Raw genomic sequence first — 22,711 nt, forward strand, 5'->3', positions numbered from 1 at the left:
AAAAAATGAGACATTTTGACATTATGGGTGTTTTAGCACTTTTACAGATTATTAAAAAATCCAAGAAAACTGTACCAAACATGAGGATGGGATTGGATTAGTTACCAAGGTCACAATTAATAAAACTTTATTAAAACTTTATGAAGGATTACAGTATTATCAATTTTGATAGAAATCAGTTTCTTTACATAAAACAAATTGCAGCTATTAATAGTTATCATGGTTTAATTGACATAATAATAATCCTTCCATTTGATATAGCACCTTATCACGTCTTCGAGAGGTCTCAAAGCGTTTCACAGAATATACTGTAAAGTGAATTGACTGTAATTGATTCAGGGCAAATTGCCCACAAAATATACATAATGTCACAAAATGGCAGATTATAGAAAACAATGCCAATTTGCATGTGTATTTGTAGACAAATGTTTACATTTTTTAAAGAACATTAAAGAAAACTAAAGCCGTGTTGGGCACTTAATTATCAGATATATGGGTGTTATATTATCCAGAGAGCTCTCTTCAGTCTCCAGTGAGGGGAATTTTAAAACTGGAGATATAAATCCTGTTTCTCACTCTGAATCGCTCTGCTGTTGGAAATTATGACTAAGTCACTCCAACAATTAAAATCAGGCAAAATGTCAGGTTTCCTACTCCAGTAATTTGCTGTAACATCCATAACTGTACCCTCGCACTCTTGAACTCCTTCAAAAAAAACCTTCACCTTCTCTCCTTGCCTTCAAACCTTGTCAAAAAAAACTGTGCCTTCTGTCAACAACCTTAGATTATCTTTCCTCCTGGTCTGTAACATCTCTGTAAAGCGTTTCAAGTTGATCATCCCATATGAGAGATGCTACATAAGATTCTAGTTTCTGTTATTGGATGTTGAGTAAGGAGAGAATTGGGCTTGGATGTGATGCTCCCTCAGGCTTGTATAGCTGCCGACTCTCAGTCTGGGCTCATGCATTAAGAATAGTCACTTGGAGAATGTCCGGAAGGGCAGATGCCAACAGTACTATTCTTCATTCGGAGAGCAGGGTGGGAGGGGAAGGAGTAGCTCTGTGGGCACAAACCAAATGGGTTAATTGGATGCACTTACTTTTGGTGCCAGGAGCCTCAGATTAGACACCCTCCTGGAGTGTCACCTGCCTATCAATTCACAATCACAGTCACCAGAGATCTCTGGCTCATGAAATATTATTTCCTCCTTTCTACCAGAGCTTTCTCGATTGGTGCATTTTGCGACATAACGTATGTCCTTTTTCTCCATCCACAATCTACTCCTCCCCCAATCATCATCTCACCCCACACCCCCGCAAATTTTGAGCCCTTGCAAACTGCAAAATTTTCAACAATTCATGGATGGCATAAAATGATGAACACAACCTGCTGAACAAATCCGTTTAGTACACAAAGAAACATCTTTCCACTGCTCTGCTTCATTCACCCCAGCACAACGGGACATGGGTGGTCTTGGCTCTGAACCAGAAGCTTATCTGTTCACATTGGAATGCAATGAGCAACCCCCATTATTTCACGCCATTGTACACGATTGCTTTGTGAATGTGTGACCGTGGCTCATACCAGGAGGTGTTTGATCCCGAATTTGAGCTGTCAAGTTTTATTTTAATAAGGGGTCCATTCTTTCATGCAACCTGTATGTCCCTCACAGGCCATGGAATATAATAAAAATCCCCCAAAAAAGTACGATGAAAACTTGAAATGAAACATTTGGGTACTGGGCTCCGTTCTCCCCCTCGGATATCTGGCTGTGTTTTGTGAATGAATTAGATTCAGGGATATTGTCTGTAGTTTAAGTTTTTTCTTAAAAAATAGTAATAGATCGTGAAGCCAGTTACGACCTTAATAAAGAATGTTGCTAAAACTGGTTTCAGGTTTTAAACTAAAAAGCAGAGGAAAGGCTTTATAATGCCGGCAATGGTTACACAGGCTGCCTTTGAAGGATTGGAAATAGCAAATATCGATCAAAAGAGTTGTGGAAAGTCATCTAAATATTAGAACTGCTTAAAGGGCAACAGGGTCAGGGAGCCAATAGTTTTAAAACTTTCTGTAACCAACTATGAATAGACATTGGTGTCTAAATAGTTGGGGGTTGCAATGAGAATTCACTAACAGTGACTCAGTTGCCTAACTGGGAATCCTGCCTGTAATCAGTAGGACATCTCAACAGACTCATAGGATGCCTCCAGGAGTTATCAATGACGAAGAGCAAAGTAGAGGTTACCTAAGAATCCATGAAATGAGGTTGCCACACTCAAGGCTTTTAGACTCAAAACATTTTAAGATTATATCCAAGTTAAACCTGAGCTACATATTTCAACCCTTGTGACAAGCTGCTGGATCCACGGTGGGACAGGCTATTTTATTCTATATCTTAGTTTCAGAAAGGTGAACATGTATAGACTGACTTAAACTACAGAGACAGACCCAGAGAGACACACATAAACACACACACACACACAGACAGAAGAGGCACACATAGACACACTCACAACCACATACATAGAGGAGAGAGACATAGACAATCACACAGAGACACTAACAAACAGACGTATATATACACACACACACACTCACTCAAATATGTACAGAAGAGAGAGACAGACTCAGACAGAGACATTCACAAACATAGAGAGAGAGAGAGATATATGCAGACAATTTCAACAGCGGGGCCTAGGAGTGGAGCGAAGCCCATTTCCCACTTCTCTGCACCGCTCGTGTGTCCGGAGCCGCTCCACCAACAGTAGCAGTTTGTAGCGGAGGGCGCTGTTTATAGCGGGTTCTAAGGAATAAATGCAGCCGCACTTTATATTGACCCAGGTTATGAGGAGATAACTGGGGCTCTTCAGCCTTGAAAAGAGCCACTTCAGAGGGGATCTTAGAGATGATTGAGAAAGTATGCAGAACAAGACTTTCAGATACTCTGAAGCAGCAAGACAAAAGGGCACACGGCCAGAGTTGTGAAGGACAATTGCATGACAGACACTAAGTATTTCTTTACCCAGAGAGTACTCAACAGCATTGTTTACAAGGAAGAAGAGCTGAGGTCAGGAAACAACTGAATACTGTCCTGTGAGGATAGTGTGGCTGGTAGATGATCTGGGAGGATGAAGTGACCTGTCTTGCCATCCTGTGATTAATCTTGGATAATCTGTGGTCAATGTTAGGCAACAATAATATCAGTGCTCCAAGGTGCTGGCTATTAACATTTCATACAGAATTAGTACCAACACCAACAAAGACTCAGAATAAATTAGACATACTATATTAGGAAAATACATTGTGATGTATATTGTCTCACGAGTTTGGATGGATGTAATCTCGTACCTTTAAGAGTATTCAGTGTGACCACTGGTACAGCTTCTTTTGGGCTTTCTACCATGTTGAAGAGCCAGTCGATGAACTGTAGTGTGAAAAAATATATTTGGTTTGGGGTATTCATTATCTCAACACAATAGCTAGAATTAGACATTTTAAATACACTCTCTCCCAGAAAATACTCTGTCGACATCTGAATGAGAAAGACAACAACAAATTACATTTGTATAGTGCCTTGACAGTCAAGGAGTTACACCCGAGCTGGGAGTTGGGATCAAGTGGGGTGGAGGTAGGAGAGTGACCAAAGGCACAGTCGAAGAGGAGGATCTTGAGACATGCCTTGAAGAAGGCAAGGGAGGAGACGAGGCAAAGGGATTGTGGGATGGAGTTCTAATGGGTGGGGTCAGAAAAGCTGACGGGCCGACCGCCGATGGTGGAGAACGTAGAGCCCACCTTGAGCGGAGGGAGCAGACAGGTTGGCACGGATTTAGCACGTCACAGAGGTAGGTTGTAGTAATATGATCCTGCTGTCTCTCCCTGCCTTAGCTCAGCAGTGACTGATTTCATCCTTGATTCTTTCTTGTATTGCCATGTATCTCTGAGCTCACTGGGTACCAGTAACGCCTGGTGCTTACACCAGCATCCCTTTCAGTCACTGACTGCAACACCAAAGCCACACTGGGCTCCTCCCTCTCCACACCTGCCACAAAGCCTGTGACTACTGCCAGTCCAGGATGTGACAACAAAAATCCCTTACGATTAACAGTGGATGACTGGAAACACGTAGAAATGTTTTAATCACTTGTAAGAATTAAAATTACTCCTTGAAATTAGGGCAGGAAATAGGAAAGTGGAGCAGTTTCTTTCTTTGCAAATAATACTCGACTGTCTTCTGGCACTGTCTTCTGCATATAGGTAAAGTCACAACCTGCCCTTCATATAATAGATACCACCACAAGTTAGGCTGTTAAAGGGGATAGGGAGCGAGAAAGAGTGGGATTATAGATCATGCAGCTCTCCTGGAGAAAAACATAAGCACAGAATTGATGAGCAGAAAAGCCCATTTCTGTCCTGTAGTAATCTGTGATTCTAACTCCTGAGTGGGTTACGGTCATTTCACAAGTCCAGATTTTAATCACATCAGACTGTCTCATGCAACACATTATCTTGACAATATTTGAAGTAGCTTTTCAACTAAAATAAACTGTATTAAAATGATTAGCTTTTCAAGGGCCAAATATAAAACTTAGGTGGTCCAGACAGATCTGGCAATGGACTTGGGAGACATTTGAGATTTGAGCGCTCGTGGGCTTTGGACGTCAGAGATGAGTGTTGTGTCAGGGAGACTTGTGGGGATGGGAAGCAGTTCAGGATTTGATAGGGGTGGGTAGTGTTGAGAACGAAGGTGAGGGAGTTATTGAGTGGCTCAGTAGATGTACTGAGGTCATGACTAATGGAGGGCCAGAGAGGGCGAGTTCTGAAGGCTTGAGGGGATCTGTGAGGGGGCATTCTTTCCCAGGGATGGAAGGAAATAGTGCGACACTTGGCTTAGGAGGGGGAATATGGACATACAGAAAACAACAACAACAAGATTCCATTTATAGAGCGCCTTTCACGTCGGGAGGACGTCCCAAGGCACTGGACAGTTGGGTCAGGACTCGAGCAGGGGGGAAATAGTCAGGATGATGGGAGGGAAGGGAGGGAACGAGGAGGGGGTAGAGAGTCGAGAGGGGAGCTGAAGGCACGGTCAAAGAGAAAGGTCTTGAGACCGGCCTTGAAGGAGGAAAGGGAGGAAGCAAGGTGAAGGCACTGGGGGAGGGAGTTCCAGAGCCTCGGGGCTGAGAGGCTGAAGGCCCGGCCATCGATGGTAGGGCGGTTGGGGCGGGAGATGTGGAGCAGACCGGAGCCAGAGGAACGGAGGGTACGGGCAGGTAGGTAGGGGGATAGTAGGTCGGAGAGGTAGGAGGGAGCAAGGCCGTGAATGGCCTTGTAGGTGAGGATCTTGATCCTCTGGGGGATAGGAAGCCAGTGGAGGCGAGCGAGGGTGGGAGTGATATGGTCACGAAGCCTGGTGCGGGACAGTACACGAGCTGCAGAGTTCTGAATGACCTGCAGCTTGTGGAGGGAGGTGCCGGGAAGGCCGGCGAGGAGAGAGTTCCCATAGTCCAGCCTTGAGGTGATAAAGGCGTGGACCAGAGTTTCAGCAGCGTGCCGTAGTCTGGCGATGTTTCGGAGGAGGGCGGAATATGGAATGGAATATAGAAGAGTAAAGAGGAATTTAAAGTTTCCCAAGATGTGGACGAACTTACAGCAGAAACTGCAGGGTGATGGGAGAGAGAAGATCTCAGCAAGAATGACAGCGTGAGATTTGAGAAGGTGGTTGATAATGAAAATCTATGTGTCAACTCACCTTTTGGGTGTGACTTTTCCACGGCTCCTTTGTGAGTAAGAGGAGAATGGTACATGGTAAAAGTCTCAGACATTGCTGTACACACAGCAGGTTGAGTGAGCTGCTGCCGAAGCATTGTGATTTACCATCAAACCTTTCCTCTTCACTCCATGGCAACGAACTGGCTCTGACTCCAAGTAACAGGGGTGTAGCGTGGTCACTCCATGCAGTTACAGCAGCTGCAAATATGTTCAGCAGGAAGTCTACGGTCTTAAACCCAAAACATAGTACAAAAGCTCAGTCAGTTACACTATATCTGAGGGGCAGAAGAGATCATTCCTGTTCTCCTTGACTGTTCAATAAAGAGTTTTGAAGTGTTTAAGAGTATTGTTTTTTTTAAACATTTTCAATGTTTACAATTCGTGGTAATTTAATTGCTACTTTTCTGCAAATACAAATTCCTGGTTTGACTTTTGTTAATTTGTCATATTTTAATACAGGATGAAATAGAATTCAAAATTAAGATGCAATTAACATTCGTGGGTTGCAACAATCCTACATAGATCTTTAGAGCAAGGAAACAGGCCACTTCCCCAACTAGACCATGCTGGTGTTTATACATCACATGAGCCTCCACCCCTACTATTCTGGTCTATTCCTTCTTAGAATCCCAAATCACTTTGTAAAGCTTTATTGAAATAGTATTTTCAATGTAACTTAGTGTGTTTTGTGAGCGAATGCGAGAGCAAATTTGCACACAGCAATCTCCAACAAAAAGACGTGGAGTGATTGGCATCAATTTTAGTTGGGGGATTGTTGGCCAGGACACCTGGAGAAACTCTTTTCGAATAGTGCCAAAGGATCTACCTGAACAGGCAGAGGGGCCTCGGTTTACAACAACAACAACAAGATTCCATTTATAGAGCGCCTTTCACGTCGGGTTTAACATCTCATTTGCAGCTCCAATAAAGCAGCATCCCCCCAGCAGTGTCATCTTAGACTATACCAATCCCAAGTCCCGACGTAGGGCTTGAAACCACAACTTCGGACTCAGAGGCAAAAGCGCTACCAAACAAGTCAGACTGACACAAACTGTACAATTTGGAGTGAAAGGGCAGCAATGCAGTTGTATCTTTGAGTCATAGAACCAGATTGCAGCACTGAAAGAGACCATGTCATTCATTGTGCCTGTGCTGTGCTAGCTCTACGCTGGAGCTGTTACTCTAATCCCATTCCCTGTTCTTTTCTCCATTAATTTTTATAATTTACATCACATTGGAAACTGGTATTCGTTGTAGCCACACAGCCCCGATGAAACAGCACACTTTGGACTATGTTTCATTACCAGGCAAAACCTAGCCACAGGGCTAAACCTCGTAAAAGGCGATCGCATTGTAAAGTTTGTTCCAGAGCAGAGTCCAAAATGGATTCTCTCCAGCTTTGTGTAAATATTTAGGTACTTCACTATCCATTAGTAACTCCAGGCTCTGCCTTCAAATAGTCAGCATCAAAGGTCATAAGGAATACAAACTTGAACATTATATCAAACTCCCAGTAACCCCAAAAATCTCAGCATAAAGTGCACTTGAAACCATGAAGTATTTCAAAGGAGTAAACATCTCACAAAAGTTACCGCATTAACATCTTCACTTTGTACTGGAGTCGATCCATAAGCAACGTTTCGGATATGTCCCATAAGTTCCAATAACCACTCCATGCGCTTCATTACACCTGAACAAAAACAGAGTTTTGTTTGATAAGTCAGTCGTACCTTCATTGCATTCCTCCTTTTGCTTCTATATGATTGTGACTGGTTATTGACAAAGGATTTGAGAACAAGACAGCATGGCAGAAAAGCACTTTGATGTAAAATTGTTAAGACCTTGATTCACAACCAGGCTGCTAGGCTTACGACTGAAGAATTGAAGAAAGGAAGAACTTGCATTTTAATTGCACCTTATTGTGTATAAATGTCTCAAAGTGCTTCACAAGTGCTGATTGTCAAGTGTGGCAAATGTATTTGTGGGTAGACAAGGCTACCAACAACAAGGAAGATTTTAACATCGGAGACTAGAAAAAGTCCTTCTGAATCGTGTCCTGGATTCTTTATCATCCAACAGGAACACATTCAATCCAATAGGCTTTACCTCCGACAATGCAACACACAGCACTACACTAGACTAACCTAGACTATGAGCTCGTCCCAGTAATGGACTTGAACCCATAATCTTCTGATCTGGATGTTAGAGTGCTGTGTTACTTCAAACTCTCTGGGACGCTATCCTGCATGAAGGGCGCCTTATAAATACAAATTGTTGTTGTGGGCCAAGATGACGCACGCTGATGTAGAAGGTGAGCTGGGTACATAAGCCACAACAATTACATTTTTCTAACTTTCTTCATGAACAAACAGTGTCATTATGTCCCCTTACCTGTGTTTTGATGGCTGATCAGTCGACACTGGTAAAAGCTTTGCAACATAATCCAGCAGATGATCCCTCGCTGGCTATGTCCCACTGTAGTAGCAATAATGTCATTGAAGCATAGCAGAGGAACTCGACCCTGGGAAACTAGCTCTGCCCTGACAAAGGCTGTCTTCACAATAGTGTCCTGGAACAGGAATTTCAGCTGCGTTACTGATTTAAACAGAAAAATATTCAATGGTGTTCCTAATCACCTTGTATCAATAAAAAAAGTGGGTCTATTATGCATCATGCAAAAACTGTAAATATGTGTATCATATGCTATCTATAAACATAGGAATATTATATGCCATGTGTAAATGTATTTGTACACAGGGAATTACAAGTGTCATTATCTACATAATTAACAAATATTGCAAGGATTTCTTAGTTGTGCAGCTAGCTACCGTCCTCTCCAATTGATGTGGGTTCCTTTAACAATGAAGAAGATGTGGCAATTTCATTTGAGATCAGTGGCGTTCAGAGTGGGGAGCTACAGAACATTATAGATGAAGAAGGATTCATTAAAAATGGAGCCATTAAAAGGTAAGAGATGTTGACAAGTTATACGTAAGAGAAATGGTTATAATTCTGAAAGATATGACAAACCAGTCCCAGAGAAACTGAAAGAAAGTGATTGTTGTCCTGATCAGAAACATGGAGGAGATCGGGTTTTAATGAAAAAGTTGATGAGAAGTGTACAGTACAGAGTGAATTCATCAGCAAGATAGGCAAGCTTGGAAAATGTTTGAAATTCATTTTCATGGGAAAGGAAAATGTAGAAGAGAGCTTTGGAGAATCCTCCAGGTTGATGGAAAACGAATCAGAGGATACACCATCCACTAAAGACAGATGGAATGATCTGAAGTGGTGTTACATAACTATGTACAAATGTTGTAGTTGTTTAGAAATGCACACTGCCAGATCTATCAATGGAGGTAACAGGTTACTGATTCAATAGTGAGTTCCAATGAAACGCTAGAGATCTGAAACCACTGTGACTGTTGCTTTAAGATGATCTGCACGGGTATCACATGGAAATAGCAAGAGCTGCAGTTTTTTTTAATGTACATCGAATTTTGGGGTGTGAACCTTTTATGATTCGTCACAGATTCTCCATTTATTTCCCTTCATTTACAGTGGCTTCGAAACAAACATTAAGAAATTCCACGGCTGAGTAACCCCATTTATCATTAATTTTAACACAGCTGTCGGTCACACTCCTCTCATGATCATCCCTCACAATCTCCCAAATGTCATTCTTATTATGGCACAAGCCTCACAAAATGAACATTCTCTGCGGTCACACAAGTTTGAATCTTGAGATAATATTCTGTAGCCTTATAACAAAGAAAACTGAGAGCCCTATATAAGGAGAGTGTACACAGTGAAACAGGGGATGTTAATAAGTGCCAAAGTGCTTTGGATATCCTTCGTTAAAGGAATATTTAGATCCAATGAATGATAAATTAATATTGATGAAAAATCAAGAAATGTGGGTACATCTTATGTATATTCCAAACATTGGCATTACCTTGGTAACTTGGGTGATTCTGTCTATTTCATCATCACCGAGCTCTGAAAGGCATTTGGAAATTTCAATATAAAGGTTCAGCTCATTTATCTGAAAAAGAGAAATAATGAACGAATAATAGTGATTTGGGATTTCCAATTGAAGGGTCACCGGCTTTACTAACTACCAACAACTAATAATAATAATCCTTGCATTTGATATAGTGCCTTGTGTCATTGAGATGTCTCAAAGTGCTTCACACAATATACTGTAAAGTGAATTGACTGTATATTTTGTGGGTGAAAATTTTCAATGTTAAGTTTATTAGAGGGAAGAGGAAGGAGAAGGGAATTGGTAGTAGGGTGGGTATCTTCTTGGAGGAGTTAAGCCTGACCCAAAAATTGGCCAAATGGCCTTCTTCTAAGTCAAACAACAATTTACATTTATGCAGCACCTTTCGAGTCAGGGAACGTCTGAAAATGCTGATTGCGAGCCCGAGCTCAGGGGTGGCGGGTGGGGGTGGCGGAAAGCGCAGTCGAACATTTATAAGGTTTATTTAAAATATGACACAGGGATTGACAGCTTGATTTACAAGTAATTGACAGAGGATTCTAGGGATCCAGTCATGCCAAGTTGAGGAAAAAGCGACTAGTATCAACAAGCATCAGTCTGCTTGGCTTGCTGACTGTTACAACGGATCAAAGACATGACCAATGGCCACATATTCCAATAAAGAGCTTTAGCGTCAATATCATGGCATCATTGTGGATAATTACGGGTATATTAAATAGAAGAAACGAACAACTGGATATTATTTCTAGGAAATGTGATCGTTTTTAATCTGTGCAATTAACACGCAATCTAGTGTGTTTAGACCCTTTGACACAAAACATAACATCAAATGAGAAAAGGCCATTTCAACCCTATTCCTATAGTGTGCATGTAATCTATTTTATCATGGACTCTATTACAACTATTTGTTCTCTTCAGAGAAAATGATTCATTAATATAACCTGATCCTTCCATGCAAAACTCCAAAATATTAATTTACCCCCCCAACTCTCTGCCAATGAACCCTAGACTTCTTCCACCCACCAACAGACATTTCTCCTGTCCTCCTCTCCCCTCTCCCTCAAACACCACAGAAATCGTTGTGTTCCGTAGAGCATTTAATCACCTCAGTCAATGCCTGTCCCGAGAACCTCCAGTATAGTTTCTAAACAAATATTCATCCAGTTGATTTATGAGAGACTTAAATTGACACACCCCAGCTGCTATTTTGCTGTGGGTCTGGAAGTCATCCTACAAACATACCCTCATTCTTATCCTAGCTCAGAAAACAATAAGGTTCCACCTCTGAAGAGCAAAGATTCCACAGAAAAAAACTGCACCTGGATTTGGTTGGGCAGCATTTCAAAGATCCTCTCCGCAGTCCTGCTCAGTATTCCCCAGATGTTCTGTGCAGGATTAGGAACCTTCATGGCTTCGGTGAGTCCTCGCAGTATAGACTGGCAAAGATGTGGACTCTTCTCTCTGTTCCCTGCGGTAAAATGCTGGACGGCAAGGACTTCCACAAAAGTCTGAAGCTTATCCTCTGGCACAGGTTTCATCCAAGAGGCCACAGAGGTGCTGAGGTATTTTCTCATCTCCAACTGTAGAAAATGTGCAAGCACACAATGTGAAGTCTTCAATAGCAAAATGAAGTCGATTACCAAATTTACTTACTCTCTTCTAGTAATACAATATAATACCAAACAGTTGCAATTTATTAACCAATGATGGACTATTTCAGGTAAAATTCAGATTCTATCATCAGCAATGAGAGATATTTTTAAATGGATTAGACAGAGGTTATGTCTGGGAGAAAGTTAAGACCTGAGCCTGTATTCCTCATTGCAGAGGATAGGACTCTTCTCAATTGAGCAGAGAAGAGTTGAGGGGTGATATGAGAGAGGTGTTTAAAACAATGAAAGGTTGAGAGAATCAATCATGTAAAACACTTTCCGCAGGTAGGAAATTTGAGACGAGGGCATGAATTCAAGTCTGTGACTAGGGAGTAAAAAGGAGTGAAAGGAGAGGTGCCTTGGGACATCCTCCCAACGTGAAAGGTGCTATACAAATGTAATTTGTTGTTGCAGAAGAACTTATTTTCCCAGGGGGTTGACAGGGGATGAAATGATTTAACCCATCTCCCTTGCTCAGTGTCCACCCCTGGCCTTGTAAAGCATTCTTGTGTCATTACCCTACGTGAAGGCAGTGTATAATAACAACAACAAGATTACATTTGTATAGTGCCTTTCACGTCGAGAGGACGTCCCAAGGCGCTGGACAGAGTACAACATTTCAGACCCGAGCTGGGGTCAGGGAGGGAGAAGGGAGGGGAGGGGAAGGGTGGTGACCGATAGCATGGTCGAAGAGGAGAGATTTGAGGCGGGACTTGAAGGAGGTTAAGGAGGGGGCGAGGCAGAGTGATTGGGGGATGGAATTCCAGAGGTTGGGGGCAGAGTGGCTGAAGGCTCTCCCGCCAATGGTGGGGCGCGTGGGTCGGGGTACGTAGAGCAGGCCGGAGCTGGCTGAGCGGAGGGAGCGGGCGGGTTGGAGGGGGTTAGGAGGTTGCAGAGGTAGGGTGGTGCGAGGCCATGGAAGGCTTTGTAGGTGAGGACCAGGATCTTGAACTGGATCCTCTGAAGTTTGGAATACAATTCACTCATATTTTCTTTTCATCTTACCATCAATTCTGCACTTGTATTACAGTATTCAAATTGGGAGTTTTTAATTTTAAAAAATGGAATGTGGAAAAAAGACTGGCTATGTTTAAGCAACATATGTGAATATTTGCAGAAAAATCCAACATTGCATATTGCATGCCCTTGCAAAACGAGCAAACGTAAAGCACTGATACCTACATTAAGGCTGTGTACTAGTGGTGGTGCCAGCCACATTCCCAAGAACATTGCAGCACTTTGGGACGTCTGTGCCTGGGTCACAGCTATCTCAGTACAGCCTCGCTGAATACCTTCACCTACAGAAAGGAATGGAGAAACACAGCATTACTGAAGTACAATGTCCTGGTCACCGTGTGGCACTGTTTACTTAAAAGTTACTATAAGCCTTTACTGGTCACACAGGAGGTGTAAAGTATAAAGATTCTATTATTATAATATAATAATAATCCTTGCATTTGATATAGCGCTTTTCACGTCGGGAGGACGTCCCAAAGCGCTTCACAGAACACACTGTAAAGTGAATTGACTGTATATTTGTGGGCGAACGCGGCAGCCAATTGCGCACAGCAATGTCCCACAAACAGTCGTAGATTGAAAATGACCAATTTATTATTGTTTTTGGTTTTGGAGGGATTATTATTAGGCTGTGTGGAGTAAGAAAACTTGCCCAAGGTTTCGCCCTCTGCCTGGAATTGAACTCAGGTCTCTCGCTTGCAAAGCGAGTGCTCTAACCACTGAGCTACAGGACTCCACATTATTGCATAATCAAAACATAGATTACCAAACTCAATGCCCCGGCTAATTTACAGGGAATAAGATTGATTCATTGCAACATTGTTGTGGCTGTTGGCTGCTCATTACTGACTGCTGTATTGTTGGTAAGAGTTAACAAGGTAATGAAAGTGAGAAGTACATTATAGCCCAGGATAGTGGGTCAGAGCACTTTTTTTCAACCTCTGCATTTTCTTGAGTTAAATATGCATTCCAGGTCAGTATTTGGACATTTAACTCTTGGAATGCCACTGTGTGTTTACCCCTGTCTTGGCTGCAGTGTCCCCTAACAGATGACTAACCTCACTTTTCTCTGGGCTGCAGTACTCACTAAAAAGTAGAAACTGTAATGTTGTGATGCATTAACTAATATGATGGTGCTAATTAATACACATATTGAAGGTAGAGAGCAGTCAATAATAAACTTCGACTGGTCTCGGTGGTGAACGTCCCGATCCCCCTTTTCAATGGCCCTCCCCGACACAGTTTAACAACGTTCTGAGAAGCCGATCATACTATACACTTAAATTTTCTCATGGATCAAGGCATTGGGCTGAGCAAAGCCGAGAATACATTGCAACTTTCACCCCCAAGACATTTTAAACCCCCTTTTTTAAAAAAAGATTAATTTTACTTGTTATTAAAAATGGAATAGAAAAGAGGTAGGACGATTAGATAAGAACAGGATGAGTAGAATTAAATCCATTTTTCAATTAAAATTGTGTTAAAAAGCGTTACGTTTTAGATGTGGGAAGCTTTTATACTTGCATTAAAGGTAATCCTTAGTCTCAAACTTCGGTGACTCCAAAATAAAGGGACATAAGTATAAGGTGAGTCTGATATAAATCTGATTGCCAGTAATTAGGGAATCAGAGGGGAGGAGGCTTCTTTGGAGTGTCAAAACTGGCACAGATTTGTTGGGTTAAATGGTCTGATTTCATGCTGTAGTGTTTTAAGTCCTGGATGAGAGCTAACTTTCTACTGTTGAACGTCAACAAGACCGAGGCTCTCCCGATTGGCTCCTGTCAGCACCTCCTCACCTCAGGTGCTGACAGCATCACTATCCATGTTTGCACACTCCACCTCACTGAGCCAGTCTGGAAACTAGGTGTCTTGTTTGACCCTCAACTATCCTTTCTACCCCACATCCGTGCCATGACCCGCTCTGCCTCCCTTCACTTCAGCAATGTCGCCCGGCTCCGCCACTGTCTCACACCTCAGGCCGCCGAGACCCTCATACACGCACTCACAACATCCAGGCTTGACGACACAAACTCCCTGCTTGTCGGCCTCACCAACTCCTCCCTCCACAGGCTGCAGATCATCCAGAACTCTGCAGCCTGTGTCCTCTCCCGCACCAGGCTCCGCAATCCCCCTACCTCTGCGATCTCCTAGCCCCTTACCAATCTATCTGTTCCCTCCGCTCAGCGGGCTCCGGCCTGCTTCATGTCCTCCACCTCGGCCACCCCACCATTGGCGGGTGGGCCTTCTGCCACTCTGTCCCCATCCTCCGGAACTCCATTCTGAAGTCCCTCCGCCTCTCCCCCTCCCTTGCCTCCTTCAAAACCTGTCTCAAGACCCTCCTCTTCGACCGTGCCTTCAGTCACCCTCCTACCTCCACTGGCCTCCACCCTCCTTGATCCTGACCCCCAGCTCAGGTCTGAAACACTGACTGTCCAGTGCCTCCAGGCGCTATAGAAATGTAATCTTGTTGCTGTTTTTGCAATTCTATGCAATAAACCTTTATTGCTGTAATATTAGCTTTCATTTCAGTGAGCTGAAACTTGGCAAACCAGCTCACCCAGGTAGAAAGGAATTTCCATGGACGTACTAGAAATACAAGGGCAAAATGTGATTGGTTAATAGGACGTGGGCCATAGGGGAAAAGGCGAGAGAGAATATATAAAAACATTTATCATTTACTATGCTAACATTTCTCTTTGAAACCCCCTGTGCAGATATTGCGTTAACCATCCATGGATGAAAACCAGCGAAGATTCTTTTGCCTAGTCTACCGCATTGGAGCAATGCCATAACAGCAGGGTCTGACACGGTCCAAATCAACAGCAAGTTACAATCCCCACAGCAGGAACCAGTCCATCTGAAAACAACAGGCTCAATAATATCAGGCTGACTACCACGCTGGACACAGACATTAACCTTGGATGACCCTGGCGTGCTGAAACCCCTCATCATTTCCAGCAAGGACCGAAAGAGCTTGCAAATAGACTCATTAAAGCTACTCCCCAAATTTGTTTGAAAAATAAGTTGTATGTATTTTTCTTTGGAAAGAAAGCAATTGAAGAAATAGTCAAAGGAACAATATTATTCTGATATTTTTCCACAGATATATATACACACACACACATTATTTTATAAAATGTATTAAATTTACAACTTTCCAACTGGTCCTCAAACCAGAAGGCTTATATTTGCAGCATTTCCAAGGTTTGCGATAATTTGATATTTCCTTGTTCAGCCTCACCCGCTCCTGCTTATTGTTTTCAGTGAAGCAATAAAGTCGCTGGGAGCTAATCCTGTGTGGATACATTACAGGTCTGTACTCAGCCTCCTAAATCCAGCAGAGATACTAACCCTGATTGGGAGGCCAGTGCTCAATGCTGAGTTTAATTATGTATTTCCCCATAGATTTGAGATAAGGCGATTGTGGAACCTTCTTTCTACGCATGTTTTCATCATGCAGGAGAGTAATCACTGTTTAAATCCTGTACAGTAATAGACCTTCTAAAAACATTATTGACCAGCCAATTATAATGTTTCACAATTATTAATAACCCTATTTCTTGTAACATTGTGGAAGTGGAAGCTGGATTCTTTTGTCCTCTAATCCAAACCAGAATCATCGAATAGTTCAGCACAAAAAAAGCCATTCGGCTCATTATGTCTGTGCTGGCTCTTCGTTTGGTCCCACTCCTCCCTTGCCTTTTCTCCAAACCCTTTTAAATGTTTTCTTTCCAAATATTTGCTTAGATTTTCTTTTGAAAGTTCTTATGGATTCTACACTGAAATACTCAAGTCACAATACAATTATACACTAAACCTCCAGCTACCCAAAGGGGAGAGTGGGGGGGGGGGGGGATCCAGTTCGGAAAGCCGGAATTTCCGGGTAAATGTAATTATAATGCCAGTATTACCGTTTTTTTCAGCGCTGCCTTTTTTTCGTGCCGAAACATGCTAGTAAATGTCCCACATCCGTGCCATGACCCGTTCTGCCTTCCCTCACCTCTGCAACATCACCCGGCTCTACCATTGCCTCTCCACCCTCCACTTGTTAGCCACTGCTGTCTTAAGAGATGTCCTTAATACATTGTATTCTTACAGGTTTTTAAATCACAACTTACCGAAATTTAGCCTCATAAGGGGAGAGAGAATGGCTGCCCAGTTAACAGGAGGATATTGATAACTGTTCCCACAAGCTGCAATGGGCCCTAACAAAACCTTCATCATCTGGGGAGGGAAGGACTCAGGCCCTGGAACAAAACAAAAACAAAGTTAAAACAGCATAGAAAATGTGGGTGGGGGGGGGTGTGGCGTGATAGGAAGGAAATATTGGGGAGGGAGAGACAACATGGAGTGTTCACAAATTAATGTCACTCTCTCTCAAGGTACATTTCCTAAGTAAAATCTTTCCAGGATGGAAAATCAAGGAACAGAGAAAGAGGATATTTGTATGCAGTAACTCCCCAACCTATTGGTGCTGATGGAGTTATTGGTCTAGAAAAATGATTTTGTGCTCACAGATTATATGTGTATACAGTAGATACTGGAAACAGAATTTCCTGCTGAACTATTTCACTTATTATACAGTGTTTTTCACGTCGTAAATTTGTACTGTATTAGTTGATCCCCCACCCTGGTGACTCTATGTTGTAAGCTACACAGCATAGCTTTGTGCTGCACATTAAAGTTGGAAAGGATCAAGAGAGGCCATTCATCCCGTCATGCCTGTTCCGTTGTTTATTGGATCTGGACAGAAATTTTAATCCCATCTCCCCGATGTTCACCAAAACAACAACAACCACTTGGATTTATATAGCACCCTCCATGCCGGCCGGCGTCTCAGAGCGCTTCACAGTAACGGATCTTGGTGCCAAAAGGCTGAAGAGACATTGCTGAAGCTTGGTTTAGTGGCACCAGGAAAGTATTGGCTGATGTTTTCTATTTATGAAAACACTCTTATATCCAGCATTAGAGGCTTACTCTGGATGCTTACGCTTTGCACCTCAAACTGAGGGAGTCACCATTTGACAGTTTGTTATGTATGAGCTTATAATGGTGACAACGCAGCTAAACACTTAGTGGTAAATTGTGTTGCTCACAACTGTTATCAGTCCAGCTTAAAACACATACTAATCAATTATCTGATGCCAAATTGTGACAATTCCTTTTTTGAGGGTGGGGGAGATAAGCCTGGCCCAGTTGGTAGCATTCTCACCTCTTATACAGCAGGTTGTGGGTTTCATGCCTCACATCAAGACCTTGAGTGTATTGTCGAGGCTGACACTTCAATTCAGGCCTGGCAGTGCGCTGCAATGCTGGAGGTACTGTCCTTTGAATTAAACTTTTAACTGAGGCCTAGTTTGCTTATTCAGGTGGTCGTTAAAGATCCAATGGTGCTGTTTGAAAATAGGTGTTCTGGCCAACAACGGTGATCATGAGAGTGGAGACTAATCAGTTCTCTGGTTATCTCAGTGATAACTGAGACAGGCAAGTTCACAACATTCCAGTGACTTGTGCAGGTAATTCTACCTACCTGTGCATGTTTTATACTGTAGGAAAACAGAGCGTAACACTCTCTCTCCTCTCTCTCCCCACTCTCTCTCCCCCAGCCCTCCGCTCTCCCCCCCTCTCTTCCCCTCCACCTCCTCTCCCTTCCAGCCCCTCTCTCTCTCCTCCACCCTCTCCCCTCACTCTCTCTCTCTCTCCCCCCCCACCCCTCACACACATACACACAACTGTTGCACATTTCTTGTTGACTGGATCCAGGGACAAGCTTGGCAACAACTATCCAAGTCCGTCAAGACATCCAGCAAAAATACACTATTTATTATTGCACTACACATTGGATTCTTTATTCATTTAAAAAATAAACTTGAGACTTTTCCTACAGCCAAACAACTTCCATTTCATACCTCTTTTTCCTGCATCAATGATGTAATTGACAGCACACCTGATGAAGCTATTCTCTGGCAGATAGCCAAAATCTGGAGGCACTGCAAAAAAGACAACAGATCTCATCAAGGGTAACAAATTCACACTGCAACTGCACAAGACGATTCCCGCTTTTTTCAAAAGTGAGTGGTGGTGGACTTTATTTGCTATTCTACTCGTGAGGCAACCTCTGGAACGACAACAACAAGATTCCATTTATAGAGCGCCTTTCATGTCGGGAGGACATCCCAAAGCGCTGGACAGTTGGGTCAGGACCCGAGCAGGGCGGAAATGGTCAGGGTGAGGGGAAGGAAGGGAGGGAGCGAGGAGGGGGTAGAGAGTCGAGAGGGGAGCTGAAGGCACGGTCAAAGAGAAAGGTCTTGAGACCGGCCTTGAAGGAGGAAAGGGAGGAAGCAAGGCAAAGGCACTGGGGGATAGAGTTCCAGAGCCTAGGGGCTGAGAGACTGAAGGCCCGGCCACCGATGGTAGGGCGGTTGGGGCGGGGGATTTGGAGCAGACCGAAGCCAGAGGAACGGAGTGTACGGGCAGGTAGGTAGGGGGATAGTAGGTCGGAGAGGTAGGAGGGAGCGAGGCCGTGAATGGCCTTGTAGGTGAGGATGAGGATCTTGATCCTCTGGGGGATGGGGAGCCAGTGGAGGCGAGCGAGGGTGGGAGTGATGTGGTCCTGGTGCGGGACAGTACACGAGCTGCAGAGTTCTGAATGACCTGCAGCTTGTGGAGGGAGGTGCCGGGAAGGCCGGCGAGGAGAGAGTTCCCATAGTCCAGCCTTGAGGTGATAAAGGCGTGGACCAGAGTTTCAGCAGCAAGGGGTGAGGTAGTGCCGTAGTCTGGCGGTGTTTCGGAGTAGTAGAGTTTTTTAAAAAATAAACACATTTAAAAAAATACATGTAATCAACAGGAATTCAGTCCCATCTGCACAAAAAGGCATTTTTTGCAGAGGGCAACACATCAGTTTGAACTGACAGGTTCACTTCTTTTTATATAAAAACTCAAAGTCCTAATTAAATAGCAGACAGATGGTTAAAAACACACATCAAAAGCATGTTTCAAAGTTGATGCTGACAAGCAAAAGCCTGCTGTCATATTCAGTTGCACTCGTCAGCTCCCTGAGCGCCAGCAAAATGCATGAGTCGGTTTCATGGCAACCAGGCAAGTAATCCTAGCGTCCTGGTAGCTTAATCACTGGAAAAATGCTGCATCTGCAGACGCACAGTGTGCATGCTGTACTGTGGGTCACATTAAAGTATGTGGGGTGCGTGGAGAAAGAGAGAGAAAAAAAGAAAGATTTTTTAATACAAACCCATTTTTCCCCAGCCTAACATGGTGTATTTTTTAAAAATAAATTCTGACATTTGCATTGTATAAAAGATATGTAAAAAAAATCTGTGAATCAGGGTCTCCAGAAAAAAAGTTGATTTCCCCCCAAAAAAACTTCCAGTTGTAGACACAGTCACTGTGCAGTGTGTGTACAGAACACTGCACTACCTTATGGTCTTGGTTGAAGATTGATTTGGTGTCTGTGAAGTTGCAACGAGCACTAACGTGGCTTTGTGCACATTGAGTTTTCTTAAAAACAATTGCCTAAAGTTGGAAACAGGTGTAGGAATTCAATTAAAAAAAAACTTCTCCCTCAAAACACAGTAGAATCTCAGCCAGTAGACATCCCGGTAATTTGGGAAACTTACTCTTCAGGTCAATTTAATTTGAAAATGATAGAGACAGCTATACGTTACTAAAAGCTAAGCTCATTAACATATGGCTGTTGCTCTATAAATCTACAAATAATCTATCTTGCAGTGTCTTGGCTCAGTTGATAGCAATCTTGCCTTTTGAGTCAGAATGTTGTGAGTTCAAACTCCACTTTGAGCTCATGATCTAGGTTGACACTAATGCAGTGCTGGGGGTGCTCATCTTTGTATGAGACATTAAATTGAGGACCTGTCCCCCTGTTCAGGTGAACGTTAAAGATTCCATGGCTCTATTTAAAAAGTAAAGGGACTTCCTCAGTGTCCTGGCCAACAATTCTCTAGATAAATTGATCTCAGTTCCTGGATGTTTGTGGGACATTGTTCTGCGTAAATTTGCTGCCACATTTACCTACAAATATACAATTAGAACCCTTAATAGCAAATACTTTGAGATTTTTCAATGTTATAGGCTTTATATCAAATGCAAGTATTATTAATATTAAAAAATGGGACCCTGTAAACCAAGGTGACTTACAAGTGAGACCCAGACCACAATTTTGAGCCCAAATTGAATTTTGCAGATTTTCAAGTATTCATATTGTCTGCTATATGGTGAAAGTGTGTCAAAATGTGCCGATCTGTAGTAAGCACATCTGGTTCACCCTTCCATCTGGTTATAATAGGACACAGATTTTTTTCTCCCCAAAAGCTACTGAAATCATTCAGCTGAAAAAAGACTGGACCCTGGAATTGTGGATGTGACATAGCTTCCAATGTGAAAAGCATTATAACAAATGTAACAATTATTATACTATGTTAACATGTCAAATATCCCTCCCATCAACTTCTTTCAAAAAAGTCTCATCTCAGTAAAACTTCTCTTCCTAAGCAGCTGATCACCAATAATGGCCTACGAAATGGACAGTCACTACACTTTACAGTAAATCCTGTATTTTGAGGCATCCTCCCGAAGTGAAAGGCACCATATCAAATACACATTTTATTGTTATAAAAAAGGGATTTTATAATAATAATCACCTACATTGATTCTACTGAGAATAGTTAAACAAAATTAAGCATTCTGAACTTATTAAAATATTGGCTTGTGTAATATAGAAACAAACACATTTTCAACACAGAAGGGGCCTCTGAATATACAAGACAGTAACAAGCACTCAGGGTTTAGATGCTTGTGCTTGTGTAACCCTCAGTATGTGCTCCTGCTGTGTGTTAGCTGCAAAACCCTTTATAAACTATTTTTAATAGTTCAACTGACCTGATGTCCTGCTCTGACTGAAGGACATGTTGGTTAGATGCAGATGTCCCAAAGAGTATGCAGCATTGGATTGGAGCCCAATTACTCCAGAAAAGCTAATAGTCTAGATTTAAAAATAATGCATTAGAAAATGTACATTCAATACAATTCACACTTACATAGCACCTTTCATGGTGGGATCACGTGCAAACAAAAATAAAATGAGACGTAGCTTACAGCAGTTCACATAAATGAGAAAAGGGCAACCTTTCTCACACACTGTTAAATAATTTAATTTTTTTGGAGTTGGATTTTGTGCATAAAAGGATATATTTTTAAATAGTACACTACTAAACTTTTTGGGGGTGGGGTGTTGTGTATGTGTGTGAGAGAGAGGGAAGGCCTCATATTGAAAGGCCTGTAGGGGAAGGTCTTCCCCTACAGTAATATTCCTCTATAGTAATATTCCTTGAGTTTTTCCCAGTATCCTGACTAACAATCCTCTGATAAAATTGGTCATTGAATTCATGACCTTTTGTGGAACATTGTTGTGAGCACATTGGCTGCTGTGTTCACCCATAAAACACTCAGTGACTTCACTGTACAATATATCCTGTCAAGTGTTGTGAGACGTTCTCCCGATGTAAAAGGTACTGTATTAAATATAAGGATTATTGTTATTATTTTTTTCATTCAGCAAGTCTCATTGCTGCAAGTGAGAGAGAGAGAGAGAGAGAGGCAAGGGCCCGTAAAAGTAACCTGTCCGCGAATGTTTAATGAATGAACAAAGCCGGCTCTGCAACTGTGATTCAGTCCAACAGCTGCTTTGCATTACGCTAACAGTGTGTTCCAAAGTGGTCGCATTTTATTACTGCTATGCCACACAGCTTGAATGAGACGGACACAAATTAAAACAATTTCATGCAAGATAAATTATGCCGCATGTTCTGATCTGACGTTAAAGGCATTTTATACGATGTACAGTCTAATCAAATTCTTTTGACCCAGATTTTTTTTCAAGAAAATGAAAGACGAAAAAACACCAGGCTCTTTTGGTTGTCTGCATACTTGAAACATCTGCAAGTCTCCAGTGATGAAATGCAAACCCTGCCTTTAGATGTGCACCAATGACACTTGTATTGGCCACAAGGAGGCAGGGAGGGATATAAGAGCAGCACAGAATTATTCCCAGTTAGATTCTCCGTCACTCTCTGTGGGGAAAGAGATCAATTCTGTGCGATCTTTCACTTCCCCTCTCCACGTCCCAAGTTTCTCAAGACTGTGAATCACTTTGAAGAACCGTGGAAGGTTTCTGTGTGAATAACTTTTATCAATAAATTAAAAACAGACATATCCACCTAACTCCGATAAGCTA

General features: G+C 42.5%; 1 protein-coding gene across 1 annotated transcript in view; it reads right to left on the reverse strand.

Moving 5' to 3' along the window:
• Nucleotides 1-22,711, reverse strand: part of focad (focadhesin) — a 101,385-nt gene that overhangs the window by 986 nt on the left and 77,688 nt on the right. The window contains 10 exon segments of the mRNA XM_042345172.1: nucleotides 3,349-3,424; nucleotides 5,750-5,998; nucleotides 7,362-7,459; nucleotides 8,161-8,338; nucleotides 9,725-9,814; nucleotides 11,095-11,355; nucleotides 12,610-12,725; nucleotides 16,563-16,691; nucleotides 18,354-18,434; nucleotides 21,358-21,460. Coding sequence (XP_042201106.1) covers nucleotides 3,349-3,424; nucleotides 5,750-5,998; nucleotides 7,362-7,459; nucleotides 8,161-8,338; nucleotides 9,725-9,814; nucleotides 11,095-11,355; nucleotides 12,610-12,725; nucleotides 16,563-16,691; nucleotides 18,354-18,434; nucleotides 21,358-21,460 — 1,381 coding nt within the window.

The sequence above is a fragment of the Callorhinchus milii genome, unplaced genomic scaffold (genome assembly GCF_018977255.1).
Source record: "Callorhinchus milii isolate IMCB2004 unplaced genomic scaffold, IMCB_Cmil_1.0 Scaffold32, whole genome shotgun sequence".
Taxonomy (NCBI): domain Eukaryota; kingdom Metazoa; phylum Chordata; class Chondrichthyes; order Chimaeriformes; family Callorhinchidae; genus Callorhinchus; species Callorhinchus milii.